General features: G+C 39.4%; 1 protein-coding gene across 1 annotated transcript in view; it reads right to left on the bottom strand.

Annotated features, from left to right (window-relative positions):
* Positions 1-26,757, bottom strand: part of Atp13a3 (ATPase 13A3) — an 87,755-nt gene that overhangs the window by 13,386 nt on the left and 47,612 nt on the right. The window contains exons 16-30 of the mRNA XM_059276847.1: positions 25,853-25,969; positions 25,244-25,261; positions 24,996-25,149; positions 24,786-24,906; positions 21,452-21,576; positions 20,574-20,749; positions 19,494-19,616; positions 19,337-19,416; positions 18,053-18,095; positions 17,850-17,959; positions 17,022-17,118; positions 16,094-16,166; positions 10,752-10,920; positions 8,931-9,118; positions 4,134-4,222 (exon numbers count right to left, since the gene is read on the bottom strand). Coding sequence (XP_059132830.1) covers positions 4,134-4,222; positions 8,931-9,118; positions 10,752-10,920; positions 16,094-16,166; positions 17,022-17,118; positions 17,850-17,959; positions 18,053-18,095; positions 19,337-19,416; positions 19,494-19,616; positions 20,574-20,749; positions 21,452-21,576; positions 24,786-24,906; positions 24,996-25,149; positions 25,244-25,261; positions 25,853-25,969 — 1,683 coding nt within the window. The remainder of the gene's footprint in view (positions 1-4,133; positions 4,223-8,930; positions 9,119-10,751; positions 10,921-16,093; positions 16,167-17,021; positions 17,119-17,849; positions 17,960-18,052; positions 18,096-19,336; positions 19,417-19,493; positions 19,617-20,573; positions 20,750-21,451; positions 21,577-24,785; positions 24,907-24,995; positions 25,150-25,243; positions 25,262-25,852; positions 25,970-26,757) is intronic.

Here is a 26,757-nt window from a genome sequence, read left to right as displayed (position 1 = left end):
TAAGGAATTTTTCATACTGAAGAGAAACTGATCCATCCATAACACTACAGGATAAAACAAACTACATAATGGTGTGGAATATTTAAGATGTGTTGCATTCATTTATGCTGTGAAATATTTGTTTAATGATGCAAAGATGTGTTGCATTCTTATATGTTGCATTTGTTTAACTTTGTGAAGCTGTGTTACTTTGCCTGCCTAAAATACCTGATGGTCTAATAAAGAGCTGAACAGCCAATAGCTAAGTTGGAGAGAGAAACAGGTGGACTGCCAGGCAGAGAGAATAAATGGGAGAAGAAATCTAGGCTCAAGAGAAGAGGAGTGAGAGAAGGATGCCAGGGGCCAGCCACAGAGTCAAAACGGAAGAGAAAGAGAGATCTATAGAATAAAGAAAGGTAAAAAGCGCAGAGGAAATGTAGTTAAAGAGAAACAGGATAATTTAAGTTAGAAAAGCTGGCTAGAAACAAGCCAAGCTAAGGCCGAGCATTCATAAGTAAGAATAAGTCTCTATTTATTTGGGAGCTGGGTAGCAAGCAATGAATAAAAAACAAAACAAAACAAAAGAACTGCATAACTGTTAAGTGAGAGGGGGAAAAAGAAAAAAAAGCACTGCCCCAAATCAAGAAAATGACAAGAATTAATACACAACCTTCCGTGGTAAGTGAATATTAATGGCCTCAATTCCTAAATTGAAGACCCAGTCTAGAAAAGAAAAGAAAAGAAAAAAAAAAAAAAAAAAAGCAAGAACCATTAATTCGCTGCCTCTAAGAAATGTACCTCACCACAAGACCCACATACCACCTTAGGGTGAAAGGCTGGGTAAAAGGTACTGCAAGCAAATGGACCTAACAAACAAGCAGGTGGTTTACTATCTGACAAGAGACTGAAAGTCAAAACAAGTAATGAAAGACAGTCATTTCGCACATCAAGAGGACATTAAAACTGTAAATGTTTGTGTCCCAAAGACAGCTGCACTACTTTCAGAAAACAAATACTATTAGAAGTGAAGCCACAGATCAACCCTAAAGCAATAGTAGTGGGTAACTTCAAACACCTGACTCTCTCAATTGGCAGATCTTCTTGACAAAAAAATAAAGATAATTAGACGATATCATAGATAAATGGCCTTTAAGAGACACCCACAGAACATTCCATCCAAACATTGCAAATCCATTATTTTCAGGAGTCCATGGGACTTTCTATAAAATAGATCAACATTAAGAAAACTCATAAAGAAGTGTAGGAGACACGAAGTTAAGCACTAGGGGGAAAAGAATGTTAAACATACAGGGCTGGATGTGGCTAGTAGCCTGGTGACCTCTGCACCAACCATATGGCCAGGCCACACCTGACTCCCCCAGACTCTTACATTTATCTCTTGAGCCAGTTTTTCCCAGTTAATCAATCTACAGAACCTAGCTTTACGGAAAATGCCACTTGTACTTTATAAAGAGTTTTGATGTAATCATGTCTTAAGTTTTATTGTACACATGGGATTGAGTTAATTATCGCAAGGGAACTTTCCCCAAAATTATGCTGTGCTTAAATATGCCTGAAACAAACTGCCTGGTGTCAGCCTCTCAAAGTTTGAAGCAACACTGGCTACTGAGTAGTACTGAGCCAGACTTCCTTCTTGCCTAACACGGATTAGCACTCTGCTGGCTCTGATGTTGGCAGAGACCTCCCACAAGGAAGAATAAGACTCTACTTGATCAAAGTAATCTTGAGCAAAAATAACACTGCTGGAGGTATAACCATAATTGATATCAAGTTATGCTGAAGAGCCACAGTAACAAAAGCAGCATGGTACTGGCAAACACCACCACCACCTCAGACACGGAGATCAATAGACTAGAAGAGAGAGAGGATTCGTCAGAGTCTACACAACTATAGCAACTCCATTTTCAACAAAGATGCCAAAAGCACACATTGGAGAAAAGATAGCATTTTCAACAAAATATGATGGGAAAACTGAAGACCAAAATGCAGACTGAAACTAGTTCCTTATCTCAACTCCAAATGGATAAAGAACCTCAGCACAAGAGCTGAAACTCTGAAACTGCTTCAAGAAAAAGGTAGAGTACACATTAAGATATTGGCACAGGGAAGGAATTTGTGAATAGGACTCTGACCACTCAGGCAGGAAGTAAGATCAATAGCAAATAGGATTGCATGAAATTAAAAAGCTTCCATACAGCAAAACCACCACCAACAAAACCCTGTCAACCCACTGAAGAGGCAGCCTATGGGTTTAAAAAAAAAAAAAAAAAAAAACTTTGCCAGTTATACATCCAACAGAGGATTAGTATATAGAATATACAAAGAATTCAAGAAACTAAACAGTAAGAAAACAGCACCACCCCAAACAAGAGAGTCGGGTACTGAGCAGTGAGTCCCCCCGACAAAAAAGGCAAATAAACATTTAAAAGTATTCAACACCACTGTGAAAACAAACCCAAACTGCTTTGAGATTCCATTTCACCTAGTCAGAATGGCTGGCATCAAGAAAACAAACGTTACCAAATGCTGGTGAAAATGTGAGGAAAGAACCCTTAATCCACTGTTGGTGGGAGTGTGAATTGGCACAGCCGCCATGGAAACCAGTGGTTTCTAAGAAGCTTAAAAAACTGAATTACCACCTGGTGATGGGGGCGCACGCCTTTAATCCCAGCACTCGGGAGGCAGAGCCAGGCAGATCTCTGTGAGTTCGAGGCCAGCCTGGTCTATACAGCGAGATCCAGGACAGGCACCAAAACTATACAGAGAAACCCTATCTCGAAAAAACAAAAAACAACTGAATTACCATGATCCCAGCAATACCACTCCTGGAGACCGCCAATGATTTTTTTTATCTCCTACTACAGTGATATTTACACAGCCACACTCACCACTGTTCTAGTTACAACAGCTAGGAAATGGAGTCAGTCTAGATGCTCATCGAGTGATGAACGGATAAAGAAAATGCCACACACTAACAATGGAATGTAGTCAGCTGTAAAGAAAAGTAAAAGTATGTAATCTGCAGAAGATGGATGGAACTAGAAACTAGGCTAAGTGCAGTAACCTAGGCCCAGAAAGACAAATACTTCACATTCTCTCCCATATACTGATCCCAACTTCAAACTTTTAGATGGAGTCAGGAAGCTAGAGAGGACATATAGGAGAGAAAAGAAAGCCTTAAGGGGGAGGGGGCAGGGGGAGGGACAGTGGCACACACGTAATATAAAAGTAGAGGGAGGGGTTGGAGATTTAGCAAGCGCAAGGCCCTGGGTTTGGTCCTCAGCTCTGGAAAAAAAAATAAGTAGAGGGAAAGAACATTAGTAGTTAAGCAGGGTTTAAGGTGATGGGGAGGAAGAGGGAGTAGGGGTGAGCTAAGGAAAAATTTAGGGAAACCTCTTTGTAAGCTAGTTTAAAATATGCACACAGGGACTGGAGAGATGGCTCAATGGTTAAGGGCATTTGCTGTTCTTGCAAAGGACCCAGCTTCAGTTCCAGCACCCACACAACAGCTCAAAACTGTCTCTAACTCCAGTTTTAGCGGATCTGGCTCCCTCTTCTGGTCCCTGTGGGCACTACATACATTTAGTGCACCTACATACATGCAGGCAAACCACTCACACACACAAAATAAAAATAAGTATTTTTTTTTTTTATTTATATATATAAAACACTAAGACTGAGTTCCAGGGCAGGCTCCAAAGCTACAGAGAAACCTTGTCTTGAATAATCAACCAGCCAACCAACCAAACAAACAAACAAAGCTCCTAACAGGATGAAACTCACAAACTTTATGCGTGGGGAACTGAGAGATGACAGAGGTACCACTGAAGACACATGGAAAAAGATGTGCCAATGAACTAATCAGGTATAATCAATAAAATCTATTTTAATTATGTTATTTCTTTTAGAGCATCTTTTAGTAACTACAACTATATCTTAGACAAAGGGAAAGAAGCAATACTGGGAAAAATAAATGGAGGAAGTTTAATCTTCAGTATCAAACATCAGAAGTATTATTTAGCTGTTTACATTCCACATAATACTACAATGTCACTTTCCATTAATGTCTTATTACTGTTACCCCAGTTCCTATCAGCCATGACACAAGTAATAAATGAAATGCTAAGCCTTACCTCAAGAACCTGGTCAACAGAGGCAACTGGATGCAACATGATGAATAATATGAAAACATACAAAATAATCACAGATATAACAAAAAAATCTGGAAAAGAAAGTAAACAATTAAATTAGGCATTTTCTTTAAATGAAAAGGTGCCAAACACCAAGAAGCATATAATTACGTCAAGATTTGGTTGAAACACCTCTACGTGTTGATGAAATAGAAAAAGCATGTTGTTATTTCCTATAGTGTAAGACATTCTGCAACCCCACAAAAGATTCATTAGAGACATCTAAAGTCTATTGGCGTCAACCTTAAATGTATGTCAGATAATGGTAGCACATGCTTTCATCTCAGCATTCCAGACACAGACATATCTGAGTTCCTGGCCAGAAAATATAGTGAGACCCTTATCAAGTGATTCCCCTGCACAAGTACAACTAAATTAATACATATTAGTTATCTGAAACTATTACGGCAGTTAAACAAAGTGCTGGTTGGAACTACACAACCACAAACAGATCAAATGGGGAGAAAAAGAAAAAACCTAAAGGAAATAGTCCCAGGCAGGTATGATGACACAGGCCTGGAAAGCAGAGGGAGAAGATGAGTCTAAGGTCAGCCTGACCTGCAAGATGAGATCTATCTCAGAAGAGTGAATCAGAATGAACTGATGATTGAAGTTTCAATTCAATAAAGACATAACCCATCAGAAACCTTTCAAATCTTACGACATTTAATAATTGTTCCTAATATATTCCTTAGTTAAGAAAGTTGTTATATTTACCTAAACATGTTTTTCAAAAGTTGCTGAGCCACCCCAGGTCTGACTTCTAAAAATCTGCCCGATTTCCAGGGGAGGAAAAACGATTATTTTCACTAGCCTGGAGATTAAAAAGCTCCTACAGGCTGGGAGATGCTCAGCAGTTGAGCACTTGCTGCTCCTCGACAAGATACATGTTCTGCTCCCAACACCCTCATCCAGTAGCTCACAACTGCATCTAACTCCAGCTCCAGAGACTCTAATGCCCTTTTCTGGCCTCCGTGAGCATTGCATACAATTAACATGGACACAGAGACAGAAACACTTATAAATAAAAATAAGTCTTAAGTACTATTCAAAAAAGGTAGATGTCGCATGGCTTTATTTTATGTAATAAGCACACAAACATTTTTTTGAAAATCACTGAAGACTTCAACAAGACTGGAAAATCGAGTACTGAGGTGAGAGAGGCAGGAATGTTAGGAGGTTCCTCTCAGCTTCTGGGTCCTCTTAGGAGGGGCAGTGAGCACTCAGCAATCCTGTTAGAGTGCAAACCCTCTTCACCAGAGCAAGTGCCAGAGCATCACAAGCTGCTGGCGACTGCAGGGCGGGGCCACGGGGTTAAGTTAGAAACTGAGTCAAAAGTCAAATCATTCTGCCGAAAATGGGGCTATATTGTTATAACAAAAGTTTTTTTTTTTTTTTTTGGTTTTTCGAGACAGAGTTTCTCTGTGTAGATTTGCGCCTTTCCTGGCCTCGAACTCACAAAGATCCGCCTGCCTCTGCCTCCCGAGTGCTGGGATTAAAGGCGTGAGCCACCACCGCCTTTTTTAAGTGGATACTTTTAAATACTCAAAAATGTAAAATAAAGAGCAGGCCATGGTGGAACATTCCTGTAATTCCAATACTCAGGAGGTGAGGTGGGAGGTTCAAAAATTCAAGGATGGCCTTGAACTTCCACATAATGACAGCCTAGGCTACAGATCCTTTTAGAAAGTTAGTTTGGCGGTACATGTCTACAATCCCAAGATTTGGGGGACTGGGACAGGAAGATCACCAGTTCAAGGCCAAAAAGCTTGAGGCTAGCCTAGATTGGACAGCAACACACTGTCTCAGTGTTTTCCAAAGGAAAAATATGTAAAGCCCATTAATCATATCCCAGCTTACTGTAACACAAATCTTTTTGATAAAAAAGGATTTCCTGCCTATTCCCTCTAGATAACTCCAAATAACACAGAGAGCAAACACATTGGCCTATGGTTTGTCCATAGTACACTCTTCTCTTAATGTCTCTTAGCCCTGTCTCCTTCCCCACAGTAACCGCCATCTTCTGACTTAGCTTCCTCTCTCTTTTATTTCACTCAGTTACCTGTCTCTAAAGACAACCTTATTTTGTAGGGCTAAGTTATCTGACTCTTCCCACCAATTACGGCATGACAACTAAACATGAAAAACACAGGCAGCCTCTCAACTGGAGATGCCGACAGTTCAGTACTAACATCTTCTCAGACAAAGACAGAGGATAGATTTTACCAACAAAAAAACTACAAGGGTCAAGCAACACTCTAACAGAAGCTGAAACTGCCAGGAAGGTGGCTCACACCTCCAATACCACAACCTGGGAGGTGGAAGGTCACACGTTCAATGCCCCCTCAGCTACGTTAAGACCCTGCCTCAAACTAAGCAGCTCAATCTAGTGAGAAATGACAGTTAGGACTTCAAGTGTCCATCATTATGGTACTTGAAATGGAAGCGTGGCCAAACACAGTAGTGCACATGTAACTGCTAAGTTTAAAAATGTGTAGCTAGACTGAAAGTAGGTTTCATTTTAAAATGAAAATAAACCAGAAATGTACCAGTGGGGATGTACCAATCAGGAGAGGGTGCCTCTGACACCTGAGACTGATATTAATTACAGCAACAAACAAAAACTCAAAATAAATATAATACATTACATTGATTAGATCTAGAGAACAACTGAATGGTCCTAGCAAAGAACTATTCCCAGAATTCCAATGGCAATGTACATCACTGACAGGAAAACAAGGAGTGAGAAAACTAGCAGAATGTACATGGACAACTAACTATGTTGGTTCCGCTATACACTCTATTGCATAAAGTAGTTTTATGATTATATTCCTGCTAAACTATTTCAGAACATTTAAAAGAAGTCAGTGTCATTGTCAACAATAAAGTGGTTATCATTTATTGACATCAATTGGAAGCTAAACAAGATAAATTTGAAGTTTTCCAAATCATGTAATAGATTTTTTTGGGGGGTGGGGGTGGTTTCAAGACAGGGTTTCTCTGTTTAGCCCTGGCTACAACTCCCTGCTTGGAGTAATTCAATCAATCAATCAATCAATCAGTCTGTCTGTCTATCTATCTCTTTCTCAACAATCTAACTACAGATAGGGTAGAATATATTTCCTTAGATCAATACAGCTAATTTTCCTAAGGGAAAACAACCCGAGGACCAGTTCTCTTTATAACTAAAAAGAGAAAACCACATACAATGTTCATTCAAAAACCTAAAATAAAAAAGGGAGGGCTGGGGCTGGGGCTGGGGCTGGGGCTGGGGCTGGGGCTGGGGCTGGGGCTGAGTTGAAGAACGCTTTCCTTGCATATATTCCACCCAGGGTAGGACCCCTGACGCTACATGAACTGGGTGTGGTGGAAACACCTGCAATCCTAGCACGCAAGTGGAGGAAGAGATCAGAAGCTCAGGATAACCTCGGTTATGCAGCCTGAGCTGCACAAGACCTTACCAGGACGGACGGACGGACGGATGGATGGATGGAGTGAGTGAAAAGAGAGTTGACTGGGGCTATAATTCAATGGTACAGTACCTACCTAACTTGTGGTGAGAGTCCTTAGGTTTAAGCCCTTAATATTACCTCCACTCCCTTCCTCTAAAACCCTCCCCTACCCCAAAGGTTCACCTTTTAGTACATTAACTTTAGTTTTACAAATTAAAGTTACATATAAACTAAAGGTCCTATTTTAAGCACCACAGCATCGTTCTAGTGGATCTCAGGACAGTTATTATACACAGTAACATGAGTAATAAGAAAAAACAAAATTTCAGCGTTACCTGTTCAAACACATGAGGCCAAACTTGGATAGTGAATGTGGAAATGTTCAACTTTAGAATGAGAACAAGGGTCTAAAGATTATTACTTCTGTGATGTCTAAAATCTAGACCCAACATTTGAATTGGAACAATGACATCTTTTCATGGCCATAAGAATATCTGCCATTTGCTCCATGATAGCAAAAGCCACATCAACTAATGTTTGCAATTTTAAAAATTGTTACTGTATATGTGAATTGACATATGTGCCATGGCACATATGTGGAAGTCACAGAACATCTCCATGCAAATGAGTCTCTCCTTACACTTTTATGTAGGTTCCAAGGACTGAACTTAGGTCAAGCTTTTCAGGCAGGACAAGAGCCTTTACCTGCTAAGCCACCTCACTGGTCCCGTTTTCAATTTTTAAAAGCTAGCAACTAACATGTAACACCAAGTTTTGTCTATAAGGTCTAATTTTTGTCATTTATGTTATCATCTATAAACACACACAGACCTCTATGCCATTGGCCACTTTTGTGGTAGGAAGCAAAAGTAACTAAACATTAGGAATTCCAGAGACACTGACCACAACAGTTTAAGTAGAGAAAAAAGCAGCTGGTATTGTGTCAAATAGCCAAAAGGAAAACATACCCACTGTCTCCCTGAGAGCCTCCTATAGGCTCCTGATTCCAATTCGAATTCTCTGGACTCACTCACAGAAAGGAAAGGGCCAAGTAAGAGGCTATGCAAACCAGTTGTCATTTTCATTTTTAAACTTAGGCATAGGAATGCTCATGAAAGTGAAGAGAGGACAGTAAATATTCAAAGCACTAAAATCTTGTCTATCTGTGAAGAAGTTACCAGTTAAGTCTTTACTGATTTTATTCCTTTATGCTTTTATGTTTTTATGTATTTACTTTTGAGACAGGGTCTGACTATGTAGCTAAGTAGAATCATGATGTAATACTTACAATTCTTGTAGCAAGGCTGCCTGAATGGTTTTCCTTTTGAAAAGGCAACCGCCACTGTGAGGTACTGAAAACTGGAGATAAAAAACACTGTGGTATTTTCATAATTTTGTATTTTACATGTATCGAGTTCAGTTCCATTGAACAAATGTGACGAGTTCCAACACGCACTTCTTGTTGTATTACAAACACTGGAACACACAAAGAGTCTATTAAAAATGCAGCAGCATCTCCCCAAGAGGCCAGTGTTATACAGATGCCTTAAATCACAAAACAAAAAAGAACAATGCTATTTATAGCAAAAGACACAACAGCAGCAACACAGAGGGCAGGCAGAAAAGTTGTTTCTTCTTTTCTTTCCCCTTTAGCTAGATAATTCCAGTCAACTAAAATTATAATCAAGTAATTTTTTTAATTTTTGAAATTTTAGCACAGTGAATGTAAACAGGCCACAGGTCTGCCTTTAGTGCTCCCACTTTTAGCATCAACCCATGATAACGGGGGATATAGTATCTACTGAACAAACTGATACCACTTGTTCACCTGGGATTCGCACTTCTCTGGGGGTTATGCCATAAGTACTAAGTAGGAAGACTTGTGCTAATGTCTGGCCGAGCACTGGCACCAAGATAACAACCAATGATTTTAGTTACAGCTTACTGTTGTTAGACATACACAATTAGTAATGTTACAGCAATGAACACTGATAAATGTTAAGCCTCTGTGTAAATGGACTCTGGAAAGATTCAAGACAAATTTTGCCCATTCCTTTTCATGGGCAATGCCTATATACATACAAAACAGTAATATTTTTAAATTTTCTAAAAATTTCAATGATAATCTCAATAAAGTAAAATATTCATAACTAAAGAGTTGACAAAATTATTCACATTTAATTGAGTCATCACAGTTTTTTAACAGTAAAAGTACTTCACAAATAAACACATAATACTGCCAAGGTGGTGGTGGTGGTGGTGGCGGCAGCAGCGGCGGCAGCGCACGCCTTTAATTCCAGCATTCGGGAGGAAGAGCCAGGTGGATCTCTGTGAGTTCGAGGCCAGCCTGGTCTACAGAGCAAGCTCCAGGAAAGGTGCAAAGCTACACAAGAAACCCTGTCTTGAAAAATAACCAAAAAACAAAACAAAACAAAAACCCAAAAAACAAAACACATAATATTCTTTTCAGAAATTTAAAAATAAATAAATACAGTGTTTCTTCAACTTGGGGTAGAAAAGCTGGAAGTATGACACTATACCTCTTGGACATTGATACCAATTTTCTCATTTTACAGATAAGGCAAACTGATCAATTGATCTAAGGTCACATCCAGGTAATGAGAAGAACTTTGCCTGTAACCCTTCTACTACAGTCTTAGAACTGTCCCCTGTAAAGTTTATGCTCAGATTTAATCCCCACTGAGATATTAAAAGAGACTGAGTGATTAGGGTTTTGCCCCAATGAGTGGATTAATCCATTTATGCAATTCACAGGTGAATGGGGCAGATCAGAAAAGGTCTGTTATAAAACCCAGTTTAAATAGGTCTCTCATTGTGTGCTGTCTGGTACTGCCTAGGGACACCTCCACCAAAAAAGTCAGCCTATGTTATTTCTCAGCCAGGAGATAAGTCTCTTTTCTTAATAACTTGGTCTGTGGTACTGACTAATAGAAAACTGAGACACTCTCCTAAAGACAGAAGTTACCATGACAAAAAGGAAAAATTTATTAGGTGTTTAAAGCAAGCTGCAGGCAAGTTCTATACACATTTCAAGGCTCATCTTTTTACATTCATCCTACAAATTTTTATGATGGATTGACCAACTCACTCTGAGTACGGATCACACACTTTATACTGCTTGACCCAGAAAAAGCCCAGCGACTGAAATCCAACGCAGATGACGATCTGAGACAAGACAGAGAAGAGGAGTGCCCCGGATATAAGGCCTGAAGGTGGTCTCTGTGCCACAAGCTCCTTCCACGCGGGATTTAAACTCACTGTATTTGAAAGGAAAGAACAAAAAGCTGTTGTCTACATTTCCCACTAAGAAAGAAATAATAAAATTGACTGCAAATAAAACTTTTAAAATTCTGGTTTTGTCCATTAAGTATTTAATAAGAAAAGTTTGTAAACACTCAAGCCAGATGTCATACACATTTAAATAATCTGTAAGAGAAAAAATTTATTATTTCAAAAATGCTTCCAGTAAGTTTCACCTTTTTGTTGAAATTCATGGGAAACATTAGTACCAGTAAAAATAATAGTAACTGTAAACCAACATGTGATGGGGCACCCTTGTAATCCAGCACTGGGGAGGCTGAGGCAGGAGGATCATAAGTGCAAAAAACCATTTCATACCATGTATGCCATAGCATAGCGTAAAAAAACATGGAGATAGAAACCCAGTCAATTGCTTTCCCTTTAAAGAAATTACTAGTAACGTCTGAAGCAATATGAACAGAATAGTAACAAAGTAGAATTAGTACAAGTGATAACATGTGGGATCTACTAAGTTTTCCTCTATAAAGTTCCTGTTTATCTTTTGATAATTAATGTCAAAAGTTACACTGACACTATCAGAATTTTGTTTATCCATTAACTAGTTTTATCATCTATTAAGCATTTTTAACTCCATAATTCTCACCAGGGGTAATTTTAGCACCCCAGAAAAGATTTGACAAGGGCTCTACTTCTAGCAGTTGGAATTTTGGCAGCATTGACGATATGCAGTAACCAATGGTATAGCTGTGTATCTGACAGTGCACAAGACAGCTCTCCACAAAGAATTATCTTCCTAAAATGTAAAGAAGCCCTGGATTTCTTCTTGGTCAAATGTATTATTAATTAATATAATATTAATTAGCAAGTTCCTTAAAACAACAGTTTTCACTTACTTCCCAAGTACTTATTTATTTCCAGTATGGACAGACTTGTGAATTCCTATTAATTTAACAGGTCACACACCATAATAATTATTTACCTTGATGTTAGTATCACCAACACTAGTAAAACTAACATTGTGTCTCCGCACACGATGAATCTACAAGGACACAACATCAGCCTTGTAATATCCCTTCAAAAATCCATAGCCTAGGGCTGGAGAGATGGCTCAGAGGTTAAGAACACTGGCTGCTCTTCCAGAGGTCCTGAGTTCAATTCCCAGCAACCACATGGTGGCTCACAACCATCTATAATGAGATTTGGTGCCCTCTTCTGGCATGCAGGCAGAACACTGTATACATAATAAATAATTCTATTAAAAAACCATAGCCTGAGTTTAAAGAACATAAGTCAGGCAAATCCAGCTTTAGCAGTATTAAGTCAGGTTGTCCTCTAAAGACTAGAGAGATGGCTCAGTGGTTAAAGAGCACTTGCTGCTCTTGCAAAGGAGCCGAGTTCAGTTCCCAGCTTTTCAATAATCACATCATCCATTAATTCCAGTTCCAGGAGATCCAATACCTTCTTCCCACTCCATGGACACCAGGCACATTCATGGTGCACACACACACACACATGAAGGCACACACTGAAGTACCTAAAATAAAAATATAACAGCCGGGCGGTGGTGGCGCACGCCTTTAATCCCAGCACTCGGGAGGCAGAGCCAGGCGGATCTCTGTGAGTTCGAGGCCGGCCTGGGCTACCAAGTGAGTTCCAGGAAAGGCACAAAGCTACACAGAGAAACCCTGTCTCGAAAAACCAATAGATAGATAGATAGATAGATAGATAGATAGATAGATAGATAGATAGATAGATAGATAGAGATAAATAAATAAATAAATAAATAAATAAATAAATAAAAACAATGATAACGAGGACTAAAGAGTATATGGAAGTGAGCATGCTCCATTAGAACTGATGATGTTTGTTACTCAGAATATTTTTCCAGTTGATTATTGAAAAGCTACTTTACCATAAAAAAAAAAATGGGGGGGGAGCACAAAACCAAGGCGTAGGGGAGAAAAGAAAGAAATACAATAATTAGAGTAGACTGATTCACAATTTTTTGAGGAAGCGCCATACTGAGTTCCATAGTGACTATACAAATTTACACTCCCAACAGCAACAGAGAAGTGTTCCCCTTGCTCCATATCCTCGCCAGCATGAGCTGTCAATTATGTTACTGATTTTAGCCAATCTGACATCTGTGAGACAGAATCTCAAAGTAGGTTTGATTTGCATTTCCCTGATGGCTAAGGATGTTGAACATTTCTTTAAGTGTTTCTCAGCCATTTGAAATTACTCTATTGAGAATTCTGTTTAGATCTGCACCCCACTTTTTAACTGGATTATTTGGTTTTATAATATCTAATTTCTTGAGTTCTTTATATATTTTGGGTATTAAACATCTATCAGATGTAGAGTTGGTTAAAAAAAAAAAATCCCATTCCATAAGCTGTCTCTTTGTCCAACTGACAGTGCCTTTGCCTTACAGAAACTTTTCAGTTTCATGAGGTCCCATTTATTTTGGTGATCGTAGTTCCTGCACTATCGGTGTTATGTTTAGCAAGTTGTCTCCTGTGACAATTCATCCAGTGCTGTTTCCCGCTTTCTCTTCTATCAGGTTCAGTATATCTGGTTTTATATTGAGATCCACTTGGACTTGAGATTTGTGCAGGGAGATAAATACAAATCCACTTGCATTCTTTTACACATAGACATCCAGTTTGACCAGTACCATTTGTTGAAGATGCTTTCTTTATTACAGCCTGTGTTTCTGGCTTCTTTATCAAAAAGGTGTCTATAGGTATGTGGACTTATGACTGTCTAGGTCTTTGGTTCAATTCCACTGATCAGGAGATGTCTGTTTTTATGCCAATCCCACACAATTTTTATTACTTTAGCTCTGTAGTACAACTTGACATCAGGGACAGTGATATCTCAAGCAATTCCTTTTTGTTCAGCCAACTGTTTTAGATATCCTGGGTTTTTGTTTTTCATATGAAGTTAAGAATTAATCTTTCAGGGTTTGTAAAGAATTGTTGGCATTTTGATAGGGACTGAGTTGAAACTGTATATACTACTCTTTAGCATATACCCAAAGTATGCTCCATCATACTACAAAGAGACTTAATCAACTATGCTCATTATGGCTTTATTCATAATAGCCAGAAACTGGAAACAACCTAGATGTCCCTCAACTGAATAGATAAAAGAAAATGGGGTACATAAAGACAATGGAGTATTACTCAGAGGCTTAAAACAAAATGACATCATGAAATTTGCACATAAATTGATGGAACTAGGAAAAAAAAAAAAAATCCTGAGTGAGGTAACCCAGACCCAGAAAGATAAATATGGTGTGTATTCACTTGTAAGTGGATATCAGCTGTTAAGTAAATGATAATCAAGCTATAATCCACAGGCCCAGAGAGGTTAGGTAAAGAAGGCTATGGGGGGGGGGGGGGGGGAGCATGAATCTCCCTGGGAGGGAGAAATAGAGCAGATTTTACGGGCAGAAGGGAAGGTGGGAGCTGGGAGCCAGAGTGATCAGGTAGGGAGGGGAGATGGGGCGGAGGAAGAGAGTTCGAGGAGAGACAGCTGGAATTGGAAAGCATTTGAGAGGTGGTGTGGAAACCTGGTGCAGTGGAAAGTTCCTAGAATCTGTCAGAGTGACCCCAGTGAGGACTCCTAATAATGGAGGATATGAAGTGTGAATTGGCTATGTTCGGTAGGCAGGCAAGACTGGGTTACATTCGGTTGAGTTGTTGGCCAAGGAGATCCTATGGAGACCCCTAAACACCCAGGCTGATGCTAGGACAGCAGGTTGCCCTTTCAAAACTGATAACAGGGCCCCTTTGCTGAGGACAACTTCTATTCAGATCACTGAACATAGAGAGGTTGAGCTGGTGCAGGTTTAGAGCCTTCATCCTTATGTCCTAGCCTCTTTGGCATGAGAAGGTACTCTGTAGGCTACAGAAAGAGAAACCTGGACACCAATCCAGCCACAAAACTCCCCACCTACAATCTGTCCTACATGCAAGATGTGCTGGGGCAGTTGTTGCACAAAATATGTAGGAGTGGCCGGCCAACCAATGACTGGTCCAAATTGAGGCCCATGCCACAAGAAAGGAGCCCATGCCCAACACTACTTGGATGGCCAGAAACTGGAGACCGGATAGCCCAGGAACCTACAGTAGGACCAAACATGACCAATGAAATTAAATGATCCCTGAATGATATTCTGCTATACTCATAGTTTGTCCAGTCTCCAGAGAGGCTTCCTCTGGCAGCAGATGGGAGTGGGTGCAGAGACCCACAGCCAGACATTATACAGAGAGTGAGTCTAAACTGAAGGTCCCTCCCCTCAGGGATGGGTGAACCCCAAGTAAAAGGGGAAGGAAAAATTGTGGGAGGAGGACACCAGGACAACATGGCTCACCAAATCAACTAAGCAGGGCTACATGGGCTCACAGAGACTGAAATGGTAAGGATTGCTCTGCACCAGGTCCTCTGAATAAATGTTATGGCTGCTAGCTTCGTGCTTTTGTGGGACTCCCAAGAGGTGGAGTGGGGTATCTCTGACTCTTTTGTCTGTTCTTGAGAACCTTTTCCTCCTATTGGGTTGCCTTGTCCAGCCTAATAAAGGGCTGTATTATATCTTGTTTTGTCTTGTTTGGCTGCTGTCCTGTGGAAGCCTGCTCTTTTCTGAAAAGGAAATGGAGCAGGAACAAATCTGGGGGAGAGGAGAGGTAGGAGGGAGCTAGGAGTGGAAGTAGGGCAAACTGTGTTTGGGACGTACTGTATGAAAGAAGAATCTACTTCAGCAGAGAAGAAAAAAAGAGTCAGAGTAAGATAATGCGCCAAGGATCAAATGCATACTGGCTAACAGAGGACCCTCTCCTCATTTACTAACCGAGCAAGAAGGGGACTGTAAACAGTTAGTATTTGATGGCCTCTATGGTGCAAAGAAATCCATTCTGAAGGTTTAAAAAAAAGACACACACACACAAAAAAAAAAACCCATAAAATTTATGAGTCAGGATTATAACTCACTTCTAGTCTAGAAAACAGATTAGGCAAAATATAAACAACCAGTAATAAAACATACACAGGAAAACTGGAGCAGGACAAGCTACTTATAATGGCTGATACAAATTTACCAAAACTTAATAAATAATTTCAAAATTTCACATGCTTTGAAATCACAAAAATTAGCTAACTACTTACTTGTAAATACCACTACCAAAATGATTGCCAGGTCAATGAAGAGAAACTGAAAGTCTCCCAGGTTACTCAGGATCTAGAACAGCAATTGTGAAAGTTTAAGAGTGTTTTCATAGCACTTTGCCAGGCTATAATCTTGTCTTTCCCCAAGAATGACACCTTCAAAATGATACTTGAACCTGCTTAAAAACTGAAACACATTTGCCTTTGAAATTCATAACAGTAACAATCATTGCATAACTTTGGCCGAATATTAGTACAAAAAGTTTAACTTTAAAATATTCAACATTCTAATCCTCAGTGTTCTCAAATGTCAGTATCTTTAAGTTTCTTCATACTTACGTCTTCCCTTCTGATACACTCTATAAATAGTAAAAAGGGAATGTTCACAGAGATACCTTTAGGATGTTAGTGTCAATTAGTAGGAACTCTACAGTGAGATCATATCAACCATAATCTAATAGAGTAACCTATTGTAACTACTGTGACATTCTTCTCCACATTCATAAAGTTCTATCAACTTTATGTCTTTCTTTTTCTGTAAATACACAGCAAAGTTAACTACAACTGTGACTATAACACAGAAGGCATACATCTTTAGACTTCAGGGCCATCCTCAACCACATAATGAATTTGAGACTAGCCTACAAACATAAAATCCTGTCCAACACAAGCAAAACCAATCTGTACTACAGACTAAAAAGAACAAAATCAGCATTTCTTCTCCACAAAGCTGTAGCCATGGGTGCAGGCTTTAAGGAACATGCGTCCCAAATTAATGACACTGCTATTCAACTCCATTAATACACGGTAATTTTATACACACTTCGTAAGTTTCAGGTTCAATCAATGTATTCAAGATCAATGACACATGCTCAATACCTTTGGTGCCTGACCATTAAGACCATGTCTGTGTGGTACCGGTACTCACAGAATAAAGGAGAGTAACACTGAAGTACTGTATGATGCTGTATAATGCCATGAATTTAAACACACAGAAAGACGTCATTAAAGCAGCACGGCCTTCCCTGCGAATAGAAATGTTGGCATGAGATTAACAGCACCTTAAGCTTGTCCTTCAGAGCACAATTCCATGACAGACGAACATCAACATTCACAGCTACAATGAAGTTCTTGGATACCAAAAAAATTATGCCACAACACAAAAGCATCAATCTGTTATAGATCAAATACACTGCTGAACATTATAACAAGTTTATATTGCACTTTATGATAATTTACCCTATTATATTTTAAGCACAAGCTAAAACAAAATTATAAAACTTCAAGCCAGGAATACTAGCTCTCACATCTATATTCATTCATAGCCACTGGGGAGGCTGAGAATAGAGGATTATACAAGTTTAAGGCCATTCAGGCTACATAGTGAATTCCTGGCCAGCCAGTGCTACAAAGTGGGATCCCATCTCAAACTATAGAGCAGGTGCTAAGGGGGTGCACACATGCTAAGGGGGCTGGAGAGATGGTTTGACACTTAGGAGCACTGGCTGCTCTTCCAGAGGATCCAGCGTTTGATTCCCAGCACCCACATGGCGGCAACTCACAACTGCCCGGACTCTAGTTCCAGGGGTCCAGATGCTCTTTTCTGGTCTGCTTAGACATCAAGCACACCCATGGTAGCGGTGCGCAGACTTCCATGCAGGCAAAACACATACACGTTTTATTAAGGTCTCCTCAAAAAAAAAAAAAAAAAAAAAGGGGGGGGGGGAATAGACAGAAAGATCCCAATCTCCATTACCTGATGAGGTTTGGCACGCAGGAAATACTAGGTGTCTTAGAAGTAAAGGGAGATGCCACGGAAGCTTCAAGCTCAGACAAGGAAATCCCACCATGTGCCCTCTTCAAAGCCTAATTGTTTCAAGAAAACTGATTAAATTTTGTGACTATAACTCAGGCTAAAAAAAGAACTACCAAAAAAAATCCACAAAAAACTTTACTTACACCACAATCATTTGCACCATCACCGCACATCCCAACAAAGTAACTAAGAAAAAAAAAGTTTAAGATTTTATTACAATCACATATAAAGCAGTGGATTCTCCAGCACAGAGTCACAGAGAGCTAATGGATAATGAGTTTACACACTAGACCATCCCAGACAGGACAGTCTACTGACAGCACACTGGGCTAAAAGCAGAAAGAGCTGAGTAACTTATTTCTGTCTGTACAAGAACAAATGATTTTGGTGTCTTGATTTCCTGACCTGTGGAGCAAAAGGCTTTAGCCTGTATACAGCTGAACACACTTGTGTTATGAGTGAAGACTTCTCCCTTAGAAAGTTCAAACATTACTGGTTACTAAAACTCCAGAGCCAGGAACCAAGTGCATTTGTGTGATCCTATAAACCCAGAACTTGGGAGAATCAAGAGTTCAAGGCTAGCTAAGACATTGCCTTCAAAACAAAAATACCCCAAAAGTCAAATTATAAAGTCACTTCTTTCACTATACACCCACACATATACAAGTAGCACTAAGTGGACTGAGTAGGTTGAAGAAAGGAAGAAAAAACCCATGAGCCTAGGAGGCAGAAGTGGAAGGAGAGATGGGGGGACTGGAGGGAACAGGGAGTGAGTGGGGCTTGCTTATAACAAACTATAAGCACATACATGAATTTCAATGGAAAGAGCACTAAATTAATGATCTTTGTGTAGGTAAAACCTTAAGAAAGCATTGTGATATTTTACTTCAGCTAGCCAAACATGCAGGTGAGCTTGTTTAAAAACCAAGTTCGCCAGGCGGCGTTGGCACAGGCCTTTAATCCCATCACTCGGGAGGCAGAGCCAGGTGGATCTCTGGGAGTTCAAGGCCAGCCTGGTCTATAGAGTGAGATCCAGGACAGGCACCAAAACTACACAGAAACCCTGTCTTGGAAAAAAAAAACAAAAAACAAAAACAAAAGCAAAACCCATAAAGTTCTTACCTATCTTATAGGTATCAATGCCCGCCCCCTCTCTCTCACTCACTCACACACACACACAACATATCTTATCTGTTATAAGAAGTATTTCAGATTTTTGGAGTTTTTCATATTTTCGAATGTTTGCTTCAAATTCTATTCTGACACTCAAAAAGTTTCAGATTTTGAAACATTTCAGGTTTGGATTAAGGATGCTAAACTTATACATAAGAAATACAAATTACTATTCTGAATTTGAAAATGAAATTACAATTCATGAAGGGGGAAAAAAAAAAACCAAGAAACGATAAAAGTCCATGACTACGTACTCTACATTCTGCAATGCTTCTACCAACTGTGTCTTCTGATCCGGCGCCATCCGCGCAAACACGGTGCCATGCAGCATCAACTAGAAAACAAACACAAATCATTAAAATGCCATTCACAGTAAGCTCATGAAAACATCCATAAATCCACAGTATTTACCTTGGGAACAAGATCTTGAAAATGTTCCAGTATCACTGAAAATGACTTTCCATTCATCGCAAAATGAAAGCGAGTAAACTGAAGATCCTCTAAGCTATCACGGGCAAGTTTAATCGGGATATCCTGTACATGAGACACGCAGAACAATATTCAGGCAGTCATACGAAGAAATACAGTTCTCATGCTCAATATATGTATTCCAAGACTGGATTCTTTCACATTATATATTATACATATCATTAAAATCTTAGGATTTGCTGCGGGGTGCCTCACACCTTTAATCCCAGCACTTGGGAGGCAGAGGCGGTCAGATCTCTGAGTTCGAGGCCAGCCTGGTCTACAGAGGGAGTCCCAGGACAGCCAGGGCTATACAGAGAAACCCTGTTTCAAAAGAAAAAAAAAAGCAAACACACACACACACACACACACAACACACACACACACACACACACCAACAATGACAACAAAACAAAAAAACCTTACCATTTATTCAAAAAGGAAAAATCAATATTAAGGTTACCTAGAATATTCATTTAAAAAAAAAAAAGAAAGAAAGAAAAACTATGATTATAGGCAGTACACCTATAATCCCGTCACTAAAGAGGTGAAGACAAGATCAGCTTCACTTTGAAGTGATCTGAGAACTGCTTTTTTTGTTTCTGGTTTTTCCAGACAGGGTTTCTCCGTGTAGCCCTGGCTATCCTGGAACTCACTCTGTAGACCAGGCTGGCCTCCAACTCACAGATATCTGCCTGCCTCTGCCTTCCTGAATGCTGGGATTAAAGGCGTGCGCCAGACCAAGAATTGCATTTTTACGGACTACCTGGATCGTTTACTACTGATTATGATTAAAAATGGGGTATTTGGGATTCTTACATTTTCAAACTATGGTTCTCAATTTTGACTAAATATAAAAATTTAAACATTCAGATTCTTATGCTAATGAATCAGAATCTCTGGAGTGATAGTCCTTGAGTCTATTTTCAGTTTTTGTTAATACTGGGTTTTCCTGTACCATCTTTTTTTTTTTTCCAGACTAAATTCAAATAAGCAAATTTAAAAAGACAATATAAATATTACCTCTGAGTCAATTGCTGATGATTCATTACACTGTGTCAGGGAGTCTGCATAATGCCAATTGATCTTGGCAACCTTCCCATCCTTTGGAGGTAATGCTTCAGCAATAATAACTTTATCCTGAGGTAGAATCATTCCACAGTCTCTGGCCACAGAGACAGCTGTCAACATGTTGTCACCTAATTTTCCGAAATATTTAAAACACATTAAGGTTGAACAGGAAACATGGATGTGAGGAATGAGTACTAGGCATCTCCTACAGTGCCTATGGCTAGCAGAACAGACCGAGAATAAAGAGGGCCCACAAGATGGCTCTGCTGGAAAAGGAGCTCTGCTGCCAGCCTGGTAACCCACCCGAGTGTGAGTCGCAGCTCTCACACGGAAGCCGAACTGACTCCTGCAAGCTAATCTCTTGACGTCCACACATACATACATACATACAAACCCATAATACGGAAAAGAAGTGTAATTTTAAAAATTCTAATCTTAATTCTGACAAACACCTGGTAATCACTTTCTATTTATATGTCAATATTAAAATAAATTACAAACAATCCCCAAAATGAACAAGGCATGCACTTATTCCTCAGGATTTTATATTACAGCACAAGAAACATTTACAGATAATTCACACAAGGCAATGTACAACACGTGGTACAGGAAACAGAATAAAAAGGAACAGAATTAAAATGTTTCAGTTTCTCCTTCACTACTATTCTATATTTTCTATAAACAGGTTTTGTTAGAAATCAAAACAAGGATTATAGTCATCTTATTATCTTGGAAAATTATGTAGAGTTGAAATAGGACAATACATGGTAGAGCCACTAAATAATGTGTTTTCATACATGACACACACTTGAGCTCCACATCACACTCACCTGTGACCATGACAGTTCGAATGTTGGCTTTATGCAAATCTTCAAGTACTGCAGGGGTTTCCTGCTTTAATTTGTTCTGCATTATAATCAATCCCATAAAATCCATGTTGTTTTCAATGGCATCTCTGAAGAAAAGAATTAATACACAATAGTTTAGTTTGGATGAAAGATTGACAGCAATCTAAAATACATAAATCTAAAATATCTTTAAGTTATAAAGTAAAACACTCACATGCTGAATGAACCACATTTATATGTACCAGTTCACTATCTCCAAAAACTTAAATCTCAAAAATAATTTCCAAGCAATGTTTTAATATATTAAAATAAAAATTAACCTGATATGAAATACAAACATCATCTGGAAATATCTTTGTAAACATTAATCGGTTCTGGCACTAAGGCATATTAATATTTTATACAAAAGGATAAAAGCACAAATCTGTGTCCTTCATGAAATATAGCCAAATTTAAATGTTAAGCGAGGAAGGCACACCAAGAGCTATACCAGAAGTATATTAGCTATACCTATGATGGATTCATTACAGATGTATCTTTTAGAATAGTGATAACCAAGAGTTATCAGAATGTTACTCTTTCAATAACTGATTATCTACTATGCTGGTGCATATCCCTAAGTCAAATATAAAGACATTTCTCTAATAGATGTTTGCAAAAGCATTCTTTAGCACTATCACGGTGACAAAGTCTGTTCAATGAACAAAACTGTGACTCTGTCTTGACTAGTAAGTCTCAAGCTACAAAATTATACCATAGACACAGTTTTAATCAACTGGGAAAGAAAGCCTTAAGTTACCAACTAAAAACTCGGATATGAAATCACCAAGTGATTTACCAACAACAGGGATGAGGTATAGCTCAGCCAGGAAAGTGCTTGCCACGAAAGCACGAAGATCTGATCTGAATCCCCAGCAGACATGTAAGAAGTCAGGCTTGGCAGTGCACAACTGTAATCCTAGTGCTGGGGAAGCAGAGTCAGGAGGAGCCCTGAGGCTGGCTAGCCAGTTAGCACTGGTGAACCGGGCAGTTCCAGGGTTAGTGAGAGACTGACTGTTCTCAAAAACCAAAGTGGAGTGCAATAGAGAAAATGCCTACCACTGACCTCTGCCCTCCAAACACGGAGACCCAAGCACAAACGCAACATGGACAATTTCAACAATAATGAATTATTATTATTTAACAATTGTTATCCATGAAACCTAACCGTCTTTTAAATACTTAATTCATAACAAACGGTAAAGACACTGCAGGGGAAAGAGGGAGGGAGGGGAACCCTTGAGATGTGACTGTTCAAAACACAGTTGAAACAATGTGGAAGTACTGGGTTAGTAAGCATTGACCAGTTAGTCTCCCACTGGGCTCTCAATTCTGGATTCAGCTGATTTCCAATGAACTTTACAACTCTAAAATGTAAAGGTTTAAATAATAAAAGAATGGTAAAAATCTGTTCCTATGAGACAAAACACAGAGACGGTCTAAAGGAAGAGAACAGACAAAGTTAACAAGGAGGGATAGGGTATTCTGATTAAAAGAAACACCTATTCAAGGGAACGGAAAGCTCTCTGAATATGACAGACTTAAGAACTACAGGTGACTGAACAATTGTCTTTAAGGGGACAATGGCAAAAGGTGACATTATAAGAGTAATGTGTCCTTTTCTGGAATGAGGACATACCCATGGTTTTCAGTGTGATTTGTGTATCAGTTCACTAGGTTTTGGTTTTTGTACATATGTGTTTTCCCTGCATGTATGACTGTGGTGTGCCTAGTGCCCACAGAAGGCAGACGAAGACCCTGGATCCCCTGGTACTGGGGTCATGGGTGGTCCTGAGCCACCATATGTGCTAGAAACCAAACCCAGGCCCTCTGAAAAAGCAGCCAGTGCTGTTAACTTCTGAGCCCCATCTCCAGCCCCCTTGCTCTGTTTTTTTGTTTTTTAGTATATTTATGTTCAGATCTCCAAAACAGGCAGAAGTATCAGGACAAACTATATTTCTTCCTGCTTACAAAATACTAAAACAGCCTGAAATATTAACAAAAGCACTGCCCTTAAAGGCTAAGTCCAGAACCAGAGAAGGACGGGATGGCTGGTAACAGCTGTCAACCTGACAATAACCTAGGATCAACTGGAGACAGGGCTCTGGGCATGCCTGTGGGGGGTTATCTTGTTGATTATGCTGAGGTGGGAAGACCTACCCACTGTAGGTGGTACTGTTCTCTGGCTAGGATCCTAGACTGCAAATATGGAGAAAAAGAAATGAGCAACAGCATGTATGCACACCTGTGTCTCCCAACTGTGATGGAACTGGATGCTTCAAGCTCCCACTGCCTTGACTGCCCTGCCCTACCATAATGACTACACCTTGAACTGTGAGCTCAAAGAAATCCTTTGTTCCTTACATTGCTTTGTCAGGACTTTATTACTGTAGCCACAGGAAAAAGACCTAAGTCAAATATAAAGCTGTATTTATACAGGAAAAGAAAAAGGTGTCAGCAATGTCATCTGACAAAATGGGAGAGAAAGAAGCAGAGAAAAACAGGAGAGAAAGAACAGCAGCTATTATGATTCATGATACTCACTGCCAAATTTATATTTGGTTCCCACTGGGTGGTTTTAGGAATAATAAACAGTAGAATCATTTATTGCTCCTAGAACATGCTTGGCACATAGTAAAAATCTGATAACAAGCTGGAGGGATGTTTCAGTGGTTAAGAGCACATAGTCCCACTTTTAAAAGGGGACCCAACCAAATTCAGTTCCCAGCACCGACATCAGGTAGCTCACAACTGCCTGTAACTCTACCTCAAGGGGATCCAACACTCACTTCTGCCGTCCATGGGCACTGCACTCACATATGCAAATCCACAGACATACAGATAACTTAAAAATCAAAATAAAAAAAAAAAGATCTGATAACAATTTCACAAACTACAAGTACTTCCGGACTTCTAAAGAAAACAATTATTTCAGGAACATAAACTCAGGGGAAAAAAAAAAAAATCAACAAAGTGGGGTGTGGTGGTATACAATTTAATCCCAGCATTGGGAGGCAGAGGCAGGTAGATCTTTGTCTTTGGAGTTCCAGGCAAGCCTGCTCTACACAGTAAATTCCAGGATAGCCAGGACTACACAAAGAAACTTGAAAAACAAACAAAAAAGAGCAATATCGAATGAAAGGAAAAAAAAAACCATAGTTTCACCTCAAACACTAACGAAGCTACAATATACACATTTCACACATTCAACCGTTAATAAATACATGTCATTACTGTGCATGACTTTGGGAACTGCAGGAAAGCCATTCCGCCTTACCGACTAACATGCTGTACTCTGTGCCATGTCAGTTTGGACTCCAGTTTCCTGTGAGCGAGAGCAATCACACGGAAGCCTTGTTTGGTATAATCTTCTAAAACCTTCTCAAAATCAACTGGAACTTTTAAAAAGAGGAGGAAATTAATTTTAGAATTGCTAACGTAAGTTCATATAAACATCAGTCTTACCCAGAGCCTAGTCACCCCTTACCTGTTTCAGGTTTACAAAGACTGGCAATGACCTCAGGGGCTCCTTTCATGTAGGCGTCCATTCTCTTGTCACCTAGTACCCTTGCAACCACACTCATCCGTTGTAGAGCAGAAGAAAACGGGAACTGTCGAACAATTCCTATCTCATAAACAGCCTATTTAATTTCAAAAGAGGCACAAAGGACTTATGATTCTTTAAGAATAAAAGCAAATGTACTTATCTAAGAAGAAGAAAGCATCTTCACTTACTGGAAGTTCAAACAGCTCCTAAAAACAAGAGAGTAAGTACAGATTAATATATACCAGCTAGAAAAACTAAAACATCCACAAAATACATTTAGGAAGTAACAAGCAACTCTGAGTAAGTCAGAACCTAATTGGCCCTCAGCACCACCCATGAAAAAGGAATGCTGTCACGGTGTAGCTTCATGGTATGACCACCCAGGCAGAATGCATATGGCCCAGGCTTCAGTTCCTAGCATAGGAGAGTGGGGATAAGATGGGAAATAGTATTCAACATTTTCATAAAAATACTGACACATTAAATGCTAAAATAAATGAGAGGAACACTTAAAAATTCATCTAAGAGTAAAACTACTAAGAGTGCTTTTTTATAAATTCTTTGTATGCAATTCTAGGAATACAGACGCATTCTAAAAAGATTGACTATCACACGAGTAAGTGGCAAAGGACAGAGGGCACTGGGAATTTAATTGCAACATTTTACAGAGTGCCTGTAACACATCAGGGGTAACCTTTCTGATAAGCTCAGTTAAAACACGTGTATCTTCATGGATTAATACACCCGACTCCCTCTCCTAGAGGTACTTCCAAACTAGAGTTAAAATGACATCACACCATTTCTTGGTTTCCTGCAGCTGTAGACTCTGGAAGCAGCTGTTTGGAAGGACGAACCACAGTGGGCATAATCCGGTTATGAAGTGCTGTCTCTTCTTCAGTTGCTTCTTCCAAAATCTAAAAGGAAAACACTCAACATATCAGAAAATCCCATACTCCTTTCATTTTTAAGTGGTCCATTAAAGAAAAAAAAAAAAGCAATTATTATCAAAGGACATGTGAACACTAAATTATTAACATAAATATATTTATTCTAATGTAAATAAAATAAAACATAAAAAGAGCTACTCAGATACTTGGCAACCTTTGGGTGAGGGGAGAAAGACCTTCGAAGTAGAATAAAGGAGCAAATATGAAGCCTGCTGTCTCCAGAATGAGCTGGAGGCACATGGTTATTACCTTTTAAGTATTTTTAGCCTATAATACAGGAATTTCCTTTCTGCCAACAAATGTGTTCACAGGTGTACACTTGTAATCCCAGTACTCAAGAATACTGAAGCAAAAGAATCAGGAGCTTAAGGCTAGCCTAGGCTACATAGTGAGCTTGAGGTCAACCTGGACTACAGGAGAGCTTTTCTCAAGCCTAGACAGAGTTCAGATATGGTTAATAGAACACTAAGTAGACAATAGGCTGTACTAGTCAGTATGTGATTTGAGAGCCATACCAAGAAATCATAAACACCTTTAGTTAAGCTACTAGAGTCATAACCTCTTGATTTACACTTTTAAAAAATTATGTGTATGGGTATTCTACCTGCACATGTAATCTGTGCACCATGTGTGTACCTCATGCCAATGAAGGCAAAGAGAGGACATAGGATCCCTGGGACTGAGTTATAGACAGTTCTAAACTGCCACGTGGTACTGAGAATTGAACCTAATATTATGCAAGAGAAGTCAGTGCT

This window comes from Peromyscus eremicus, chromosome 12 (assembly GCF_949786415.1).
Source record: "Peromyscus eremicus chromosome 12, PerEre_H2_v1, whole genome shotgun sequence".
NCBI lineage: Eukaryota > Metazoa > Chordata > Mammalia > Rodentia > Cricetidae > Peromyscus > Peromyscus eremicus.
This window is presented reverse-complemented; position numbering and strand designations above follow the sequence as displayed.